At 34.7% G+C, this 18,603-nt stretch overlaps 1 protein-coding gene across 1 annotated transcript; it reads right to left on the minus strand.

The window, feature by feature from the left end:
• Window positions 1-14,791: 14,791 nt before the first annotated feature.
• LOC107849310 (acetylajmalan esterase) lies at window positions 14,792-16,171 on the minus strand. Its single transcript, XM_016693922.2, has one exon. The coding sequence runs from the start codon at window positions 16,094-16,096 to the stop codon at window positions 14,981-14,983; it is 1,116 nt and encodes a 371-aa protein (XP_016549408.2). The 5' UTR covers window positions 16,097-16,171; the 3' UTR covers window positions 14,792-14,980.
• Between the last annotated feature and the right edge of the window lie 2,432 nt (window positions 16,172-18,603).

Genomic DNA, 18,603 nt, shown 5'->3' on the forward strand with positions numbered 1-18,603 from the left:
ATGTACCACCATCGCGGTGAGCCACTGGAAATCGATAATTGGGAAATGGGGCTTCAACGTGATGCGGGCTTATCGCGGAGGTCCACTGGAATCGGACAATTGTCATTTTTCCATCCACCGCGATTCAGTGATTATCAAAATGCCACACTGCTTTACTAGAAATGCCATAACTTCTCAACCGAGATCAGATTGAGGCAAAATTGGTATTATTGGAAAGCTGAGAAAATCTTCTACACATTGGAGGGTCTAGAACTGGAAAATGCTACATGTAACAAAGGTTATTCACTTTTTAAGCTAACCCTTTGACTTTCTAGGAGCCAGATTGAGCTAGGAAAAAGTATAGGGTATTACAGTGTCAGTTTATTTTAGTGCATTTTATTTGGGATAGTAATAATTGAACCGGACACTATATTGTTGGACTTGTTTTGTTTTGTTTGTTTGATTATTTTTATTTGGCTTATACATTCATAGTGTCAAATTAGCCGATATACTCCACCAAGAAATCGTGGTCGAACCACGGGATCGAGGGCTTCCTAACACCTTCCCCTTGGTCAACAGAATTCCTTAACTCGAATCTCTGTTAATCGATCAATTTTAAGGAGTCAAAATCATTTTGAAAAAGGATATCCAAGGATGACTTGGCACACCCAATTTATGCCAAGTGGCAACTATAAGTTTTGAATACAAAAAGTACTTTCCAAAACAAATCTTCATTTTGTCACTTAATAAAAAACCCTTTTCAAACTTGAAAATTCTAATCTTTTTTAATTAAAAAGGGGTGTGACATACCCATGTCTCACAATCTTGATATATTTGAGCAAATTTGGGGTCCTCGGGGTACATTGTCTTTGGACTCTCATATCCTATTAATTTAGAAGACAATGTAGAGATAAACACATGTTTCCTAGACAATGCATCGGCTATGACATTTTCCTTTCCCTTTTTGTATTGAATTACATAAGGGAAAGTCTCTAGGAAAACAATCTACTTGGCATGTCTTTTATTAAATTTATCTTGGGCTTGGAGATGTTTCAAAAACTCATGATTGGTTTGAATCACAAACTCCTTGGGCCGCAAATAATGTTTACAATTACCCAAGGCTCTAATCAAGGTGTATAACTCTAGATCATAGGTGGAATAATTTAGAGTTGCGCTCTTGGTCTTTTAATTAAAATAGGCAATAGGTTTATGATCTTGCATTAATTCGACACCTATTCCTACATTCCTTGCATCACATTTAACCTCAAACATCTTATCTAAATTGGGTAAATTCAATAAAGGGGCGGAGCTAAGCATAGAGCAGCGATGGTACTAAATCCTTTGATAAACCACCTATAAAAACTAGCCAAACCATGGAAGTTTCTTACTCCACCAATGGATTTCAGAGTTGGAAAATTCTTGATGGATTCTATCTTAGATTCATCCACCTCGAATCCTCTTGAGCACACAACAAATCCCAAGAAAAAAACTTCATTCACACTGTTAGGTTTCGGATAGAACAAGCAAACCATATGCAAAAGAAATCAAGGACAATACACAGATTTACGTGGAAACCCTTACGGGAAAAACCATGGACAAAGGCAAAGGAGGTTTCACTATACTGGAGAGGGAGTGTAATGTGGAGAAGGATAAATTTTCTGAATAATGAAAATAGCCCACTAAATCGCACTTATATAGTACGTGCGTATAAATAGGTCCTAGGCCCAAAAACATAACGGTACATACCACAAAACTTTCAAGGCCGGACCAAAAAAATTCTAGTCACAACTCTAACAATCTCCACCTTGACAGAAATTCTAATTCAGAACTCAAATCCATTTCAAGACAAACTCTCCATCTCTTCCACAAAAGCCCCTAAGGGCACATCTTAACAGCTAACACCAACCAAGTCCAAGCAATGCTCAAACTTGGCACTTGGTAGTGTCTTGGTCATCATATCAACAGGGTTATAATAGTTACTAATCTTAATTACCACAATATCACCACGAGCAATAATTTCACGCACAAAATAATACCGAACATCGATGTGCTTTGTCCTCTCGTGAAATATCTAATCTTTCGTAAGGAAGATAGCACTCTAATTGTCGCAAAAGACCATAGTAATTTTTAAGTCTTTGATAAGTTCACCAAACAGACCCTTCAACCAAATAGCTTTCTTGAAAGCCTCTATAATAGTCATATACTCTGCCTCAGTAGTTGATAAAGCAACCGTAGTCTGTAAGGTAGCTTCCAACTTATAGCATAACCACCAATGGTGAAAACATAGACTGTAAGGGATCTCCTTATATCATGATCTCCTACAAAATCAGAATCAACATAACCGATTACTTCATCTTTATTTTGCTCAAACTGCAAACAAACATCAGCAAATCCATACAAGTATCTGAAAATCCACTGAACTGATTTCCAATGTTCTTTGCCAGGATTTGCCATATATCTACTAACTGCACTAATGGCATAAGATAAATATGGTCGGGAACACACCATCGCATATATAAGAGATCCAATAGCACTAGAGTATGAAACTTGAAACATATAGTCATGCTTACCATCTGTTTTTAGAGATAAAGTGGCCGAGAGTTTGAAGTGAGCTGCCAATGGAGTACTTACAGGTTTGGTATTTTGCATATTGAACCTGTGAAGCACTTTTACAATATATCCTTTCTAACTCAAGTAAAACTTATAATTCTTTCTATCCCTCAGAATCTCCATGCCAAGAATCTTCTTTGTTGTACCTAGATCCTTCATATCAAACTCCTTACTGAGTTGGGCTTTGACTTTTATTATCTCTGTCATATCCTTTGCTACAATCAACCTATCATCAATATATCTCTTCTGAGGAGGTCTAATATCTCTTCTAGGACTATCTTTAGCAATAGAATATTGTGGCGCCACTAGTGGTGAAGAAGAAATAGTATCACTTTGTATCTCCGGGCTAGACTGAGAAGTAGGCACTGGTGTAGACTCTACTCCAATCTGCTATTCAACATCGGTGCTTGACTTTTGCTGATTCATGTCACTAATATCATCTGGGGGCGAAGCACTAGATTCGGAGGGAGCCCGAAGCATGGCAGTTTCATCAAACACAACATCCCTGCTAACTATAACCTTTTGGCTTTCTGGACACCAAATCTTATAACCTTTAACACCAGGCTTATAACCCATAAATATGCACTTGACAGATCTAGGTTCCAACTTTTCATTATCAACATGAGCATATGCAGAATATCCAAATATCCTCAAATCAAAATAACTAGCAGGAGTACCAGACTATACCTCTTCTGGAGTCTTTTTATCAATTGCGACTGAAGGAGAGCGATTAATAAGAATACAAGCTGTGGAAGCAGTTTCAACCCAAAAAGACTTAGGTAAACCAGCATTAGAGAGTAGATAACACACCTTCTCCATTGTAGTCCTATTCATTCGTTCGGCCACACTATTCTTCGGTGGAGTATGACGAACTGTCAAGTGTCTCACAATTTCTTTGGACTTGCACAAAGCATTAAATTCATTAGAACAGAACTCTAAACCATTATCGATCTGAAGGCATTTTACCTGCTTCCATGTTTGCTTTTTAATTTGAGTTTTCCACTCCTTGAAAGTAGGCAACAAATCATTTTTTTACTTCAGAAAGAACACCCAAACTTTTCTGGAATAGTCATCAATAATGGTCAATAAGTAATTAGTGCCTCCTCTAAAAGGTACTCTAGTAGGACCCCAGAGATCAGAATGAATGTAATCAAGTATGCCCTTAGTTTAATAGATGCCTTTAGTGAATCTGACTCTCTTCTGCTTCTCAAAAATGCAGTGCTCACAGAACTCTAATTTGGTAATACTCTGCCCATCAAGAAGTCCTCTCTTGCTTAGTTCATCCATCTCGTTTTTATTCATATTCCCCTGGAACATATGCCAAAGTTTAGCAACGTCACTTTCTGATAGAGAGGAGGTAGAAACAGCTATATCACCTATAACAGTAGAGCCTTGCAAGATATACAAATTTTCAGAATTTCTCTGTCCCTTCATCACAATAAGAGCACCTTTAATAACCTTCAGGACTCCACCTTCACCACTGTACCTATAACTATTCGAATTAATGGTACTCAAGGAAATAAGATTTCTCTTCAGGTCTGGGACATACCGCACATCTCCAAGTGTCCTCATAACCCTATCAAACATCTTGATCCTAAGTGTTCCAATACCAGCTATCTTATAAGGTGTGTTATTTCCCATCAACACAACACCTTTAGAGATCGTTTCATATGTTGTAAGCCAATCCCGATTACGACACATATGAAACGTGTAAGCTGAATCGAGAATCCAATCCTCACAGGGTTTGGAGTTACCGTCAGAAACTACCAAGAGTTCTCCATCACTACCGCCTTCTTCCATAAAACTAACTTCACCAGACTTCTTTGGTTGGTTTCCCTTCGATTTTGGAGCTTCTCTTTTCTCTCTATTCTGTAGCTTCCAACACTCAGATTTGATATGGACCTTCTTCTTGCAGTAATTATAGGTTTTGTTTCTGTTTCTAGATTTTGACCTATTCCTGTCATCAACCCCAGAATTTCTCTCACGAGTCCTTCCTCCTCGAACAATGATACTATTTTCTTGAGTCTCTGACCCATTCATAAAATATCTCATTTCTCTTTAGAGAACAATGATCATAGACCTTATTAATGGTCAGGATATCACAACTATATAAATTTATATCCCTAAAGGTCATGTATGATTCAGGCAGCAAACACAACAATATCAACCCTAGATCTTCCTCATCGTACTTAACCTCCAGAGTTTCTAAATCAGAGATAATTTCCTTAAATACAGATAAGTGATCCTCCAAGGATGCACCCTCAGAAATACGATGGGAATAAAGTTATTTCTTGAGATGCAACTTACTTGTTAGGATCTTCGTTATACACATCGATTCCAGTTTCAACCACAACGCAGTAGTTGTGGTCTCCTTCAAAACATCCTGTAGAATCTGATTAGATAAATGAAGGTGGATCTGAGATAGAGCCTTCCGATCCTTACGTCGTTTGTCCTCTTTCGTCCATGATGAGGGCATCTTCTCAAATCCTAATAAAGCATCATCCAAATCCATCTGCATGAGCACAACCCGCATCTTAACCTTCCATAACAAAAATTTGGTATTGCAATCTAACAGTGGAATATCATACTTCATGGTTGCCATCCCCGAGAAAATAATCGAATAGGCCTTGATACTAGTTTGTTAGGTTTCAAAAAGAACAAGCAAACCACAAGTAAGAAAAATCAAGAACAACACACAGATTTACGTGGAAACCCTTGTGGGAAAATCCACAGGCAGAGACAAAGGAGTTTTCACTATAATAGAGAGAGAGTACAATTTTGAGAAGGCTGAATTTTCTGAATAATGAAAATAACCCACTAAATCGAACTTATATAGTACGTGCGTACACATAGGTCCTAGGACCAAAAACATGAAAGTCCATATCGCGAAACTTTCAAGGCCGGACCAACAAAATTCGAGTCACAACTCTGACACACACCAGAAGAACATTTTTCAAAATTAGCATAAACTTCTCTTTTCTAAGCACTTCAAATGCATTTTGCAAATGTAAGACATATTCTTCAAGGGATTTGCTATAAACTAGAACATCATCAAAGTATACCACAACAAACTTCCCTATGAACGGTTTCATCACATGGTTCATCAACCGCATAAAGGTACTGGGAGTGTTGGTAAGGATAAAAGGCATGACCAACCATTCATATAGACCAAACTTGGTCTTGAATGTGGTCCTCCACTCATCATTTGATTGCATAAGAATTCGGTGGTACCCGCTCCTAAGATTTATCTTAGAAAACACATAAGAACCATTTAACTCATCAAGCATATCATCCAAATGGGGAATTGGGTGGCGATACTTTATCGTTATTTTATTAATGGCTCGACCCAACCATCCAATAAGGATAGAACACTCAAATAAGCTTTGATTTGACTCAAATTTGATTTATAGACTCATATAGTATTAGGAAATACAAATCTAACACTAGACACACAAAAAAACAAAAAAAATAAAAAACTCAAAATATGACCTAAGACCTAAAATGTGAATAGTAATTTTTTGTGATTTTTTATTTTCTAAGATGACTAGACCCAAGATTGACTTCGTAGGAATGAAATCAAGCTCAGCTCTGATACCAAATGATACGGAATCAAACTATGAAAACTAACAACGATACCAAAAAGTAAAGCTATTCGATAAGATAGATAATATGACGCAAGAAAAGAAGTAACCAAGAATAAAAGAGTATGTCAAACTCTATTACCCCTATTACCCTCAATTATAATCTAATTGAACGCCCAATTCCTATGGTAACCAAGAGGGAGATGAACGCCCTCTAAACCAACGTTTGTAAACCAAAGTTCAATAAAAGTTGTCCAATACTCTCACTCATTGAAGCATTTATCAATTCATCAATAATGAAGCCAAACTAAGAGAAAGAGCTAGCCTCCAAAGTATTTATAGTTTAGGCTAATTATTATAATTTTAGGGCCCAAAAGTGACTCAATTGCAAGAAAAGGACCACTAGGGACTATTTTGATCCGCTCTTGAAATGCTAGAGCAAATCAAAAGTGGGTCCAAAGCGCCTTGGGTGCAAGTCCTTTCAAAGGGGCTTTCCAGCCCCATTTTGTCTTCCCTTACCTTCTCCAACAATCCTTGGACTAATGTGAGTGCGATCATCGATAAATTACACCCTCTTAATGGTAAGGAGGATTCTTCAAGTACTTCCCGCTTCATGAACAATCTTTGGATCCTTTAAAGCTCCTGGGTTTGACTTCTAGTGAATGGCTTAGAGCTAATTTGGATTGTAGCTCACCTTTTATAAAACCCTCCCCGAGGGATGTGCCGGGGAGGAGGTATTGCAATACTTTATAAAACTCTTACCAAGCAATGTAATGGGAAGGAGGTGTGGATTATGAATTGTATATGGGTTGACGAACCTCCCATACATCCTACATCGGGAGGCTTGCCTCCATAGGTGCATAGGGTGGCGACGATCCCAGAGGTGATGCAACAACCTCGTGCATCATCACCATCATCATATACATGGCACTTGATTTATTGTGTTTATGTTGTGCTTGTATTTCCATATTAATTTGTCATCTATCTATTTACTCTATATTTTGACTTGTTATTATCTCATTATTCTATCTTCCTCTATTTGTACTTGATGATCTTGAATATACATGTTCCTTTTTTGTTCTACTTGTATGTGATAGTGTGTACATTTGTGTCCCTATCTGGTGTGTTATTGTATTATATGTGGATATTATAGAACAGTTAGTGCAAACGGTATGGGTTACCGTTGTGGGACATTTTCTAATTGCAGGTGACGTGCCCTTAGTATGTTTTTTGTATGGTTTATTTTCTACTTTGCTCGATCGGCCTATGATACCTACTGAGTACAAGTGGACCATACTCACGCCCACTGCACTTTTTTGGTGTAGGTACAAGTTCGAGTGCTCCCCATCTTGGTTGATTCAGGCGAAATTTTGTGCTTTCAAGGTAGTGGTTGACTTTTAGGCGTCCCGATGTATTCTACTACCTTTCTTATAGAATATGTCCTTACTTTTTATTTTCGAGACAGAGCTTCTCTTGTATTTGGATATGTTATATATTTCTTTTGGATTCGAGTTATACTAGATACATTCTTATATTGTTGACATCGAGTTTTGGAATTATGGTTGTATTGTTGATTTTGAACCCTTCCGTATTTATCATACTTACGTGGTTCAACTTCGTTCTAGAAGCCATACTTTGGGGTATTTCTGTCTTTTCTCCTTTGTGTATCAGTTTGGGTGATAGGCTTACTCGTTAAGGTTCACCGCGTCCCTTGAATTTTCGGGTCGTGACATAAAGCAACTAATGTCAGGTCTTGGCCAAACTTCGCTGGGGTAATGAAGTCGGGGGTTATGCAAGACATAGAATATGATTTTGTTCCAGATTATTGTTTTGCTTGTAATCATCAGGGGCGTATTGAAGACGAGTGCTTGATTGGAAAGAAAAGAAATGTCGATGACAATAGAGCTAACCTGTTGACTTTGGGGTCTTCTAGCATCTCCAGTGACTATAGTAAGCTGAACACTACAGAACATCACAAAGGGAACAACAATTATGCCAACTTACCGATGAAGGAGAAGAGGGATATGAATCTTTCCTTCAACCACAAAACCAAATGCTCTGGATATCAGGTTGCAAGGAAGCAAAGACACTCTATAGTGAATAGGCAAAGAATCCAAAAGGGTGTACGAGCTAACTTGAGTTGGAAAACCAAGATGAAGTGGATGGCTAGTCTAGCCACCCACCGATATGGATCTTCTAAAGAAGCTAGATAAAGCCAACGAGGAGGTGCAAAAGCAGTTTTTTTCCAAATCTCTAGCTGCTCTATAAACAACGATCAAGAAAGGGAACAACAGCTGAACATGAAAGTGCACCAGATATCTTTCTTACCTAACTTGAATAGTCATCCGGTTACTACTATGTGCTCCTTTCAACAACTTGAATTGATGGATGAGCCTTGTTCTTCCAATGGAAATGAAACAGCGGACCGCAAAGATAAAACCCCTAGCATTGAGAGAGACAAAGACCGACTGACTGGACAACTTACTCTTCCTAGCACAACGCGTTCTTGTCAACAACTAACGGGTGAACTTTGTCTATCTACTGATAATATAGCAGTGGCTATCAAGACTAAAACTCCTAGCAAGTTGGAATCTGTAGAAACTCGGAAGCAAAATGAGAAACAAACACTTCCTAATACAGCAGGGGTACAATGGAAGAGATTTTTCTGTTTGCACTTGCACTTCGCGTTAAAGACAGCAAAACATGTTAAACAATAAACGTTTATCATAAAAATATCACTTACATAAACCTCACATAAAGTTGTGCAAGCGAACATCTATACTAATGTCAAAAAAAAGCTGCAAGTTTAATTAAACCTTATACTAAAAATAGTTATAATAAGACATGTCCAAACTTTAGCCTAGCTAACAAAACAGTTACAAAAACTACGCTAATTCCAATTTAATTTGCCTCATATCATCAAAAGCTTCAAGTGCAGGAGGAACCACAACAAGTGCCAACCATCGATTTGAGTCCTTCCGAAAATACCATAACTGGATCATCATGTTAACCTTCAGCTTATTTCTCGTGTACACTGACTTCCAGTCATTCAACAACAAATAGTTAAAACTTGAATTCATCAGCCACTTCGCCAAATGTATGCTACGTTTTTCAAGTGATGGCTTAATCAAATTGAACTTCAGAAATCGAAACCCCTAGTTCTTGAATCTTGTTCTTGAACTTCATTGGTAGAATAGCTTGTGAGAGTCTTTTCGCGTTTTTGTTATGAACGACTCTCTTCCTTTTTTCGCTATGAATCATTTTTTGATCAACTATGTAACTCAACTTTCTTTTGCTTCTCTTACGTCTAGAAATAAGATAATAATCTAAGTCTTTAATAGCATCCAAAACAAATATTTGGATTCTTCAATAAAGCTTCATGTCTTCGGATATAATGTTGAATCAACTCATCGCGTTTTCGCCTCTTCCATTCTTCTACTAATTTCTCTTCTTCGTCTTCTACAGAAATTGCATTGATTCCCTCCATTATTGAAGGAGAGCATTGCATAACACAAGAAAAAATATTTTTTGACGAGCCACACCGATCATCCTTAATGCCATCAATACAAAAACTACAAGTACTAATTTTTTGAACCATAATTTTAATTCAAACACAAGAAAACAAACACAACTAGAGAAAATTATACAAAGTTTTGATAGTAAATGTCACACACACGAAGAGAAAGCTAGAGAAATACAAGAAGGGTTAATAGTGTTATAGTTTTACTATGGCTCTATTAGGGTGGGGGGTTGCAAATTATTATTTGTCGGAGCTGTAAATTTCGGAATTACTTGTATGTCAAGTCGTTATAACATTGTTGACGATTATGGAAGGTATTTGCATGTAACTTTAACTCTCTCTTCATTTTATTTGGCCTCTACATTTTTGGCAATAAATGAACTATTACCATACCAACAACTTAACAATTACACCTACGAGCATCTAAAATCTGATGATCTGTTTAATTATCACACAAAAAATATACTATGAGCACGTCACTTGCAATTATAAAAGTTTTCAAATCGTAGCTCACACTGTCTCCACTAAAAGCTCTATAATTTAAATCAGAGAGAAACAACTACATGCGACATTCAGGGGCGGAGCTACCTTTCAAGTAGGGGGTTCATCCGAACCCCTTTGTCGGAAAATTATGTTATATGTACATAGTTAAAATTATTTTTTATGTATATATAGTAGATGTTGAACCCCTTTCGGTTAGTTCGTACGTTCACTAATGAACCCCTTAGTGAAAATGTTGGCTCTGCCCCTGACAACATTAATGGTATATGTAAAGAAACACAAAAAATGTAATGATGCAATGATAGCGGGACTTACGTATACACCTTCCAAGGCTTAGTGATTCAGGATAGGACCCATGGGGGTTGCAACCCATATACTTTCTTAATCTCAACAAACCATATCGGTAATGACCTCAGCCAAGGTTTCCAATACCTCATAATCCACATTGCCCAAAGAATTTTATAAAAGAATTTCCATTTTCTTTCGAAATCGTAATGCCTCAGTAGTATCAAGTATTATGAATATATAAAAATGATACGAGGATATAATGCTCATAACCAATAAGTATGAAGATAAACATCAATATAGGTTTGAATGAGCTCAAAACTGCCCCATATGATTGATTCATGATATAAGCCATTATAGGACACCACTAGTATGTAGAGTCATGTAAGACATTAATAAAATCATCTAAAATTATTACTCAGGTATGACTCACATGATAAAGGCAATTGAATGCTCAAATAATGTCTATAATTTCTCTTTAAGCCTCCACTTGAGCGACACAGCAATAAATATGACAACTAATGCACAAGTAATGCCTGAAATCGTCAAATAAAGCCCTCGTACGGACATCACACTATTTACCACCTCTCAAGTCCATAATAATCTCAAAAAATTAATTTTCATGTCTAACATCCTAATCCATAGCATGCTTTAAAAGTTCATTAACTACCCAACCTCAGTCTGAAAGAAGTTAAATCATAATCTACCTCGAAGTGAAAAAATTCAAGCCTAGAACCCTTCTCGTGGAGCTTTTTCTATTTGAACTGTCTTAACACGATCTAAGACTATTAAAAACATCATCTACGCATCAAAAAAGAGTTAATGATACTCATATCGACTATATTGAAAACTGGTTCAAAATGAGTTCGAAAATAAAAGAAGTAGAATCAAAATTTTATTTCAAAAATATATTTCTCAAGATTATTGAACTCTATAGTTGAAACCCAAGCGAAAACAAGCTAAAAATGAGGCACAAATTGAAGAAAAACGTGGCTCAAAACGAACTCTTCTTATTTATTTTCTTGTATTCGGCATGGAGGTAGAATTTTTTTCAAAAATCATTTGAATATATTTAACATAAAACAATGAGATCGAATTTAGTAAGGGTTGTGGGGTAAGAGAAAGTTTTAAAAAAAAAATTGTAACTTTTTTTAAAATTAAAAAATTGGGTGCAGGGGGCGCGGGGGGAGGGGAGGGGGGGTAGTAAAAGAAATTTCTATTTTTTATAAAAATAAATTTTAAAAATTAAAGTAAAATAATTTGGCAGAGGGGGGGGGGGGGGGTGGGGGTTGGGTGGCTAAGAAACTTTTTTTTTTTTGGGGGTGTGGGGGGGAGGGGGAGGATAAAGGTGGGGTGATGATTTTGAGAGTGGTATAAACATACAACTTATTTTCTATACTTTGATTATCTTGAAAAAGTCTATTTTCCTAGAAAAAATATTTTCTAAAATTTTAGTCAAATAAATATGAAAAAATAGAAAAATATTTTTCTCCTCACTGAACACACCCTAAATGTAACAATGAAGATTTCTAGACATTTAGACATTTAAATCATCAGACATCACAGTATCGAATCCTCTAGACTCAACAAATAAAAAATTTTCTAGCCATTAGATAATGTTTTCTTTCTTTCAATTTAGATGACATCTTTTGAATTTCGTAATTCATACAAGTTTCTTTTTGAACATAATTTTTTCATAATCTTTTATATATTTTGAATTGTCAATTATTGCAACCTATAATACTCTTTCCTTGTTTTTAAAAATATAAATTTTATTTTAAAATAATCTGAAGATTGCATACTTAATTCAAACTTAAATCATTTAACTCTGTAAAAGAGAAAATTGCCACATGAATTTGCACAGGGCCGGGGAGTATTTGAAAAATTAAGTTAGAGCCGATTTTAAGTGAAATAAATGGTATTCATTCACCAGATATCAATTATTTTACAAATGAAATTCATGCCCAAATAAAAGTAAAATCTTCAAATGCATTCTTTTAACCTCAACTTCAGAAAAGAAACACTTGGTTCTTTTTTTCTTCAAATTTGAATCAAATATAGACCAAATTTCAAAGATAAGTGATATATTTGGTTGATTAATCCTGTCTTCACCATAGTGAAGAAGATAAGATACTTGAAAGCATCCAACTTTTAATCAACACATCTTTACGGTTCTTTTTTTTCTTCAAATTTGAACCAAATATAGCCCAAATTTCAAAGATAAGTGATATATTTGGTTGATTAATAATCCTCTCTTCATCCTAGTGAAGAAGATAAGATACTTACCCTGTGTTTTGCATGGTGGTTTGCCATATTTTAGTAATGTACCGTACTGTATTGGTATGGTATTATACTGTACAGTATAGTACACAATAAATTGTATCGCTGTTGTTTAATAATAATTTTATTATTTGGTTTGACAGTATGGTACACTATTGTAATTGTTAAATTTACTAAAATATCCTTAATTATTATATAATTGTTAATAAAATAATTTTCTTTCTACTAATTTATATATCATAAATTATGCCATAATAAATATATTAAGTTATTAAATTCATGTAAATTTTAACAAAGTCAATAAAAGAGTAGATTAAAATAAATATAACCGGATTCATTTTTTATAGTAACAAATTTCATTTTTTTTTTGTGTTTTGAGACATGACAGCAACACAAGTACAAAATTTGAATATATCTTTTGTGTATGTTATGTGTGTTCGGTATGAAATAAAAAAAATACTTTTTAGAAAAATAAATTATTTCTTACTTATTTTTGTGTTCGTTATGCTATTAAAAAAATATTTTCTAAAAATATTTGTGTATATTTAACACAAAATAATGAAAATGAATATAATAAAAGGTGCGGGCGGGGTAAGTAAAAAATGAAATTTTTTTATTAAAAAATATTTGGGGGTGGGGGTAGTGGAGTAGAGGGTCAGATTAAGGAAAAAGAATTAAAAAAATAAATTTAACATAACTTTTCATTTTTACCCCCCAAAAAAAAAGAAAAAACTGACCTAGTACTCCCTCCGTTTCGTTTTAGTTGATCCTCTTTCTAAAAATATTTGTTTCAATTTAGTTGTCCCTTTTAATGAAATTAAGAGTATTTTATTATGTTTTTTCAATACTACTCTCAACATTAAATGAGTAAACAAAGTATATTTACTCAAATTTATATTTTCAAAGCAGAATTAGTAAGACTAATTTGGTAAAATAAACCCCTAATAAATACTTTCTTAAGGAGAGTGTCAAGTTAAAAAAGGCAACTATTTTAAAACGAAGGGAGTAATATCTTTTCAAAAGTTAATTGGTTGTCAAATCATAAAGGTAAATTTGAAAAAAAATTCAATGATTCACTTATTTTGAAACACCAATAAATACTCCAACAATTCACTTATTCCGAAACGGAGGGAGTACTTTTAAAAAAATATATATAAAAATAATAATTTATTACACAGAGCAAAAATAATTTATTTAGATTAGGTGTAAATATAAATAAATTTAATTATATAAAGTCAAAAAATTTACGATTATCAAATGTGGAAAAAGGAGGGGTGGGGACCGAGACATTAGTGGAAAGAGGAATTGTGGGGACCACCTTAATTTTTATAAGAAAGTGAACAACATAATTATTTATTGTGTGGAAGGATAATTTTTCTGAAAAGTAACTTTTAATTGATTTGACAACTAACTGTATTATTTTTTCTTGATTTTCGCGTAACACGTAAGAAATTTTTACGTTTTACGTTTTTTACTAACACAACGTAAAACTTTCTTACATTTTACAAAAAAATGTGTAAAATGTAAGAAATTTTTACGTTTTTATAAAAGTTAACTCTATTAGTTGATCGTTAATAAAAAAAGTGAAAAACGTAATAAATTATTATGTTTAACCTATTTTAGTAACTTTTTAAATAGATGACCTATATTGATTATTTTTTAAATTTCGTGACTCATTTTGATTCCAAGTTCGATGGTCAGTAGGTGGGGGGAGGGCTGGGGTGGATGTGGGATAAGAAAAAAAAATTATTTTTAAAAAAAATGAGATTGAGTTTAACAGGTTGGGATAAGCAAAAAATTATGAAATTTTCTAGGAAAAAGAAAAATTTTTAAAAATTGGAGGGAGGGGACAAGGGACGGTGGGGAGGGGGTGAGGCAGGTGGGTGGAGGTTAAGGTAGGAGGTGGAGTTAAATAATATAAGGTGAAAAATAAAATAAAATTATATAGTAATATTGATTAAAGACATAATTGAAAAAAATAAACAACCATGGATACCACCAAATCGGTAGTTACATAAAGTGAGTATTTTCAATGTTATCAAACCATGAAATCAAATCATATCATATTATATATTTTAAAAAATAATCCAAACAAACGTGGTTCTCTTAATAAGTATACCATATCATACCTAGAAACCATCGTCCAAACAAAGTGTTAAAAGCATCCAACTATTATTCAACACATTTTTTTTTTTATTTTTTTTTTTTGTATAATCTTAGCCTATTAAACAACACATCGGAATTTGGACAACATGTCTTTGACAAGAATGTCGGTAATACGACGATGAGCTTCGTCTGTCAAATGAATTCCATCCCAGTGGACATATTTTGCTGGATTCGAACAAGGATTGATTCCAGCTGCTCCACATACAGTCCCAAAGTTAAAATTGTATCGCCCTCCAGTTCCACAACATGCAGTAAGCAAAGTGTTCTGGTTAAATCCATAGGAAGAAGGGTTACGGATAAGAGTCAAAATGGCACCGTAGAAATCCCCGTACACAATGCTAACATTTGGGAACTGGTTTTGCAGATTCGCCAGAGCCCTGTTCAAGTACCTATTGTGATAGGCAGCAAAGTCGTTGAAGTTTCTCAAGCAGCCCAAATTGTCGTAAGCACTTGTATTATTATCAGGGAATGATGTCAGGTAGAGTGGGAGGCATCCTAAAGGGTAAATACTTGGAACCAACACGCGCGTGGCTCCCTGCTGAATCACATCTTTGATGCCTCTCATAATCCCAGCGACAACAAAAGGAACATAGGTCCTTACTTCTGGGATCTGCTTTCTCTGGAAGAAACAATTGTAGTAATCGTTTCCTCCCCATTCTCCCATTATAACAAGAGAGTTTCTGAGGGTCTCTGCACATCTAGACCCACAGGTGGACTGGAGATGGGTTTTGAACCAACCTAGTTGGTTCGACAACGGTGTGTTCCATGTGGGCAACCGAATATTTCGAGCGGCCCAGAAGGAAGTGTCGAGGGCCGTTGCACCAGCAACGGCGAAATTAACTCCTTGGGTGAAAGAAGCGCCTCTGTCTAAGTAAGCATTGAGGAAGGAGAGTTTGAAAGATTGAGAAATAAAGTCGGTAATGACGCGGCCGTTGGAGAAGCGGCCAGTGGGTCTTCTGAAGAAAGTCTCGCCATAAGGAGAACGGTCGGCGCGGAAGATGATGGAAGCGCCCGGCGTACGGATGACATTACCGGCGTCAGCGAGGGAGTCACCCAGTTGGTAAACAGATCTAATGTTGCATTTCGTTTGAGCAGATGAAGGAGAAAAGAAGGAAGCTGATAAAGTGATGAGTAAAAGGAACAAAGAACATTTGGTCAGAGAAAGAGAGGCCATTGAAGAATGTTTTGCTCCGAAGTAGTCCTCATGTGTTATTTATAATGCTACTTTTCAACCCAATTTACGTGGAGTTTCATTTTACGTGGCAGAATTATAATTTAATTTCAATCTTTAAAGTTTTTTAATATAAAATTTATATATTTGAAAATAACATAAAAATATTATATGATAAATAATTGAGAAATTAAAAAATATATTTTCTCTGTTTTAAGAAAAATAATCTAACTTGATTTGATAAAGTAAAGAAACTTTAATTCTTGTGATCTTATCTATATTAAAATTATGTCAAATATATTAAAATATTTTTTTATTTTATAATTTTAAATATATCATATTTAAAATTTAAATCAATATATTATAAAAAAATAAATAAATCATTCTCTCTAAAATATGGAGAGAGCAAAAACAATTGCGATGGAGTAGAAGGGTAGGAAAGCTCTTAGCATGTAAGAACCTCAAAAAGCGATGCCGTTAGCTGTTCCCCCAGCTGGACTTGTCACTTTGTTTCTGTTCCCCATTTGTGCTTTTAGTTTTGTTTAATGCCAAAAATGATTAGTCCCCTTTTTGGCTTTTGACTCGTTCAATTTAACATCCAGTGGCTGGGAGTCAATAATGTGGAGCTATGATCTCCACGGTTAAAAAATATTCTGTCCATTTTATGCTTACTCATTTTTATTAATTAATTTTAAAAAGAATGTTACTTTCTCTATTTCATTTTGTATGTTGCCTTTTGATTGAGCATAAAATTTAAGAAATAAATGATAATTTTATAAATTTTATAATATTGTCCCTCTTAAAATTTACTTTTTAATAATATTTTTTTATTAAGTGGGACTCAATTAGGATAAAATGGATATGTTGTCATTAAATAGTTACCAAATAAGGGAAGATGGTATTCTTTTTTGAATGGACTAAAAAAAAATGGCAACACATAAAATGAGACGGAAGAAATATTTCTTTTTTATTTGGCAACTGAATGACATTATTTTCATTTTATTTTTATTGAATCTCACTTAATAAGAAAGCTAACCCAAAAGTAAATATAAAAATGATTTTAAGAGAGCATTTTTTGTAAAGTTTACAAAGTTATTATTTATTTCTTAAACTCCATATCGATCAAATGACGACACAAAAAATGAGATGGAAGGTGTAGAATCTAGTACTCCTCTATCCATTGTTATGTAAAGGTGATCTCACACTTCGTTTTGTGTTTGAATTACGATATATATAATTTTTAATTTTATAAAATAGATTTATGCTTATGTTTAAGAAATTATATGAAAAATATAACTCCTCGTTTAAAAAAGAATGACATGCATTGACTTTTCATATAGTTTAAAAAATAAAGAAAACTTTTGAATTTGTTAGTCTTATATTAAAGTTATGTCAAATGTATTAAAATTTTTGTTAACCTTGGGTCTTAAAATGTTATGTGAAAAGTTAAAATTAAAGTGTTACCAAAAAAGTAAAAAAATCATTCCTATTAAAATTGATTAAAAGGGAAATGTAGGTCATTCATTCAAGTACCTGCCAGCTAAGGGTCACTCACATCTGTCCTTACCAGTGGCGCGGTATTGACACCTTTCCTGTCGGGGCAAAGATTGGACCCCAACCTAGCTATATGCGTTATTGGGGTATGTCGGTTAAGCGACTACCTCCCACAGTTTCAGTCCCAGTCTCAGTAAAAGAACTCAGATAGTTCTTCAAATTTCAGTATACTCGGACTGTCAGTTACAGTCAATTCAGTTACAGTACGGAACTCAGGTAGTTCCATCAGATTCAAGACTATCAGACAGAGTCATCCATGTTATCAAAATTTCAGTATCAGTTATGTTAGATAACAGTAAACCATGTATTAGCGTATAGATCCAGATATCATGTATTCATGATTTTAGTTACTATGTATGCATGTTTGTACTCTTGCGTTCATATCAGTCAGTCAGTTAGCATTGTTCATGCATGTAAACCCTTTTGCATTTAGCCTACCTCACTCGTATACTCAGTACTCCCAGTCGTACTGACGCATTTGCGCTATGGTGCTTTCTTTCATGTTACACCATAGGTTCAGAGACACGAGTTCCAGATCAGCAGTAGCATTCCAGTCGCAGAGTTGTAGTGAGTCCTCATCCATTCGAGGACGATATTATTTTATTTCATTCATTATTTCAGATCAGTTTTGCTAGACGAAGTTAGTTGGAGACATGTTCCTTCAACTACTTATTTCAGACGGTATTTAGAGGCTTTCAGATTTAGTTCAGATTTTAGATTCATCTTTCAGTTGTTTTGGTTATTTGTTACCTTATATGGATGTTATTTTGATCAGATATTCTATTCAGTTGAACCTTATGGCATATTGTTCATGTTTTTCACATTCTACAAGTATATTATGCAGTGTATAGGTACAGATATCAGTCATGGGTTAGCTCGTAGTCCCTCGAGGTTATAAGCACCGTGTAGCATTCCGGTTCAGCAAATCGGGGTGTTACAAACTTGGTATCAAAGCC

Source organism: Capsicum annuum, chromosome 1 (assembly GCF_002878395.1).
Source record: "Capsicum annuum cultivar UCD-10X-F1 chromosome 1, UCD10Xv1.1, whole genome shotgun sequence".
In the NCBI taxonomy this organism is placed as follows: Eukaryota; Viridiplantae; Streptophyta; class Magnoliopsida; order Solanales; family Solanaceae; genus Capsicum; species Capsicum annuum.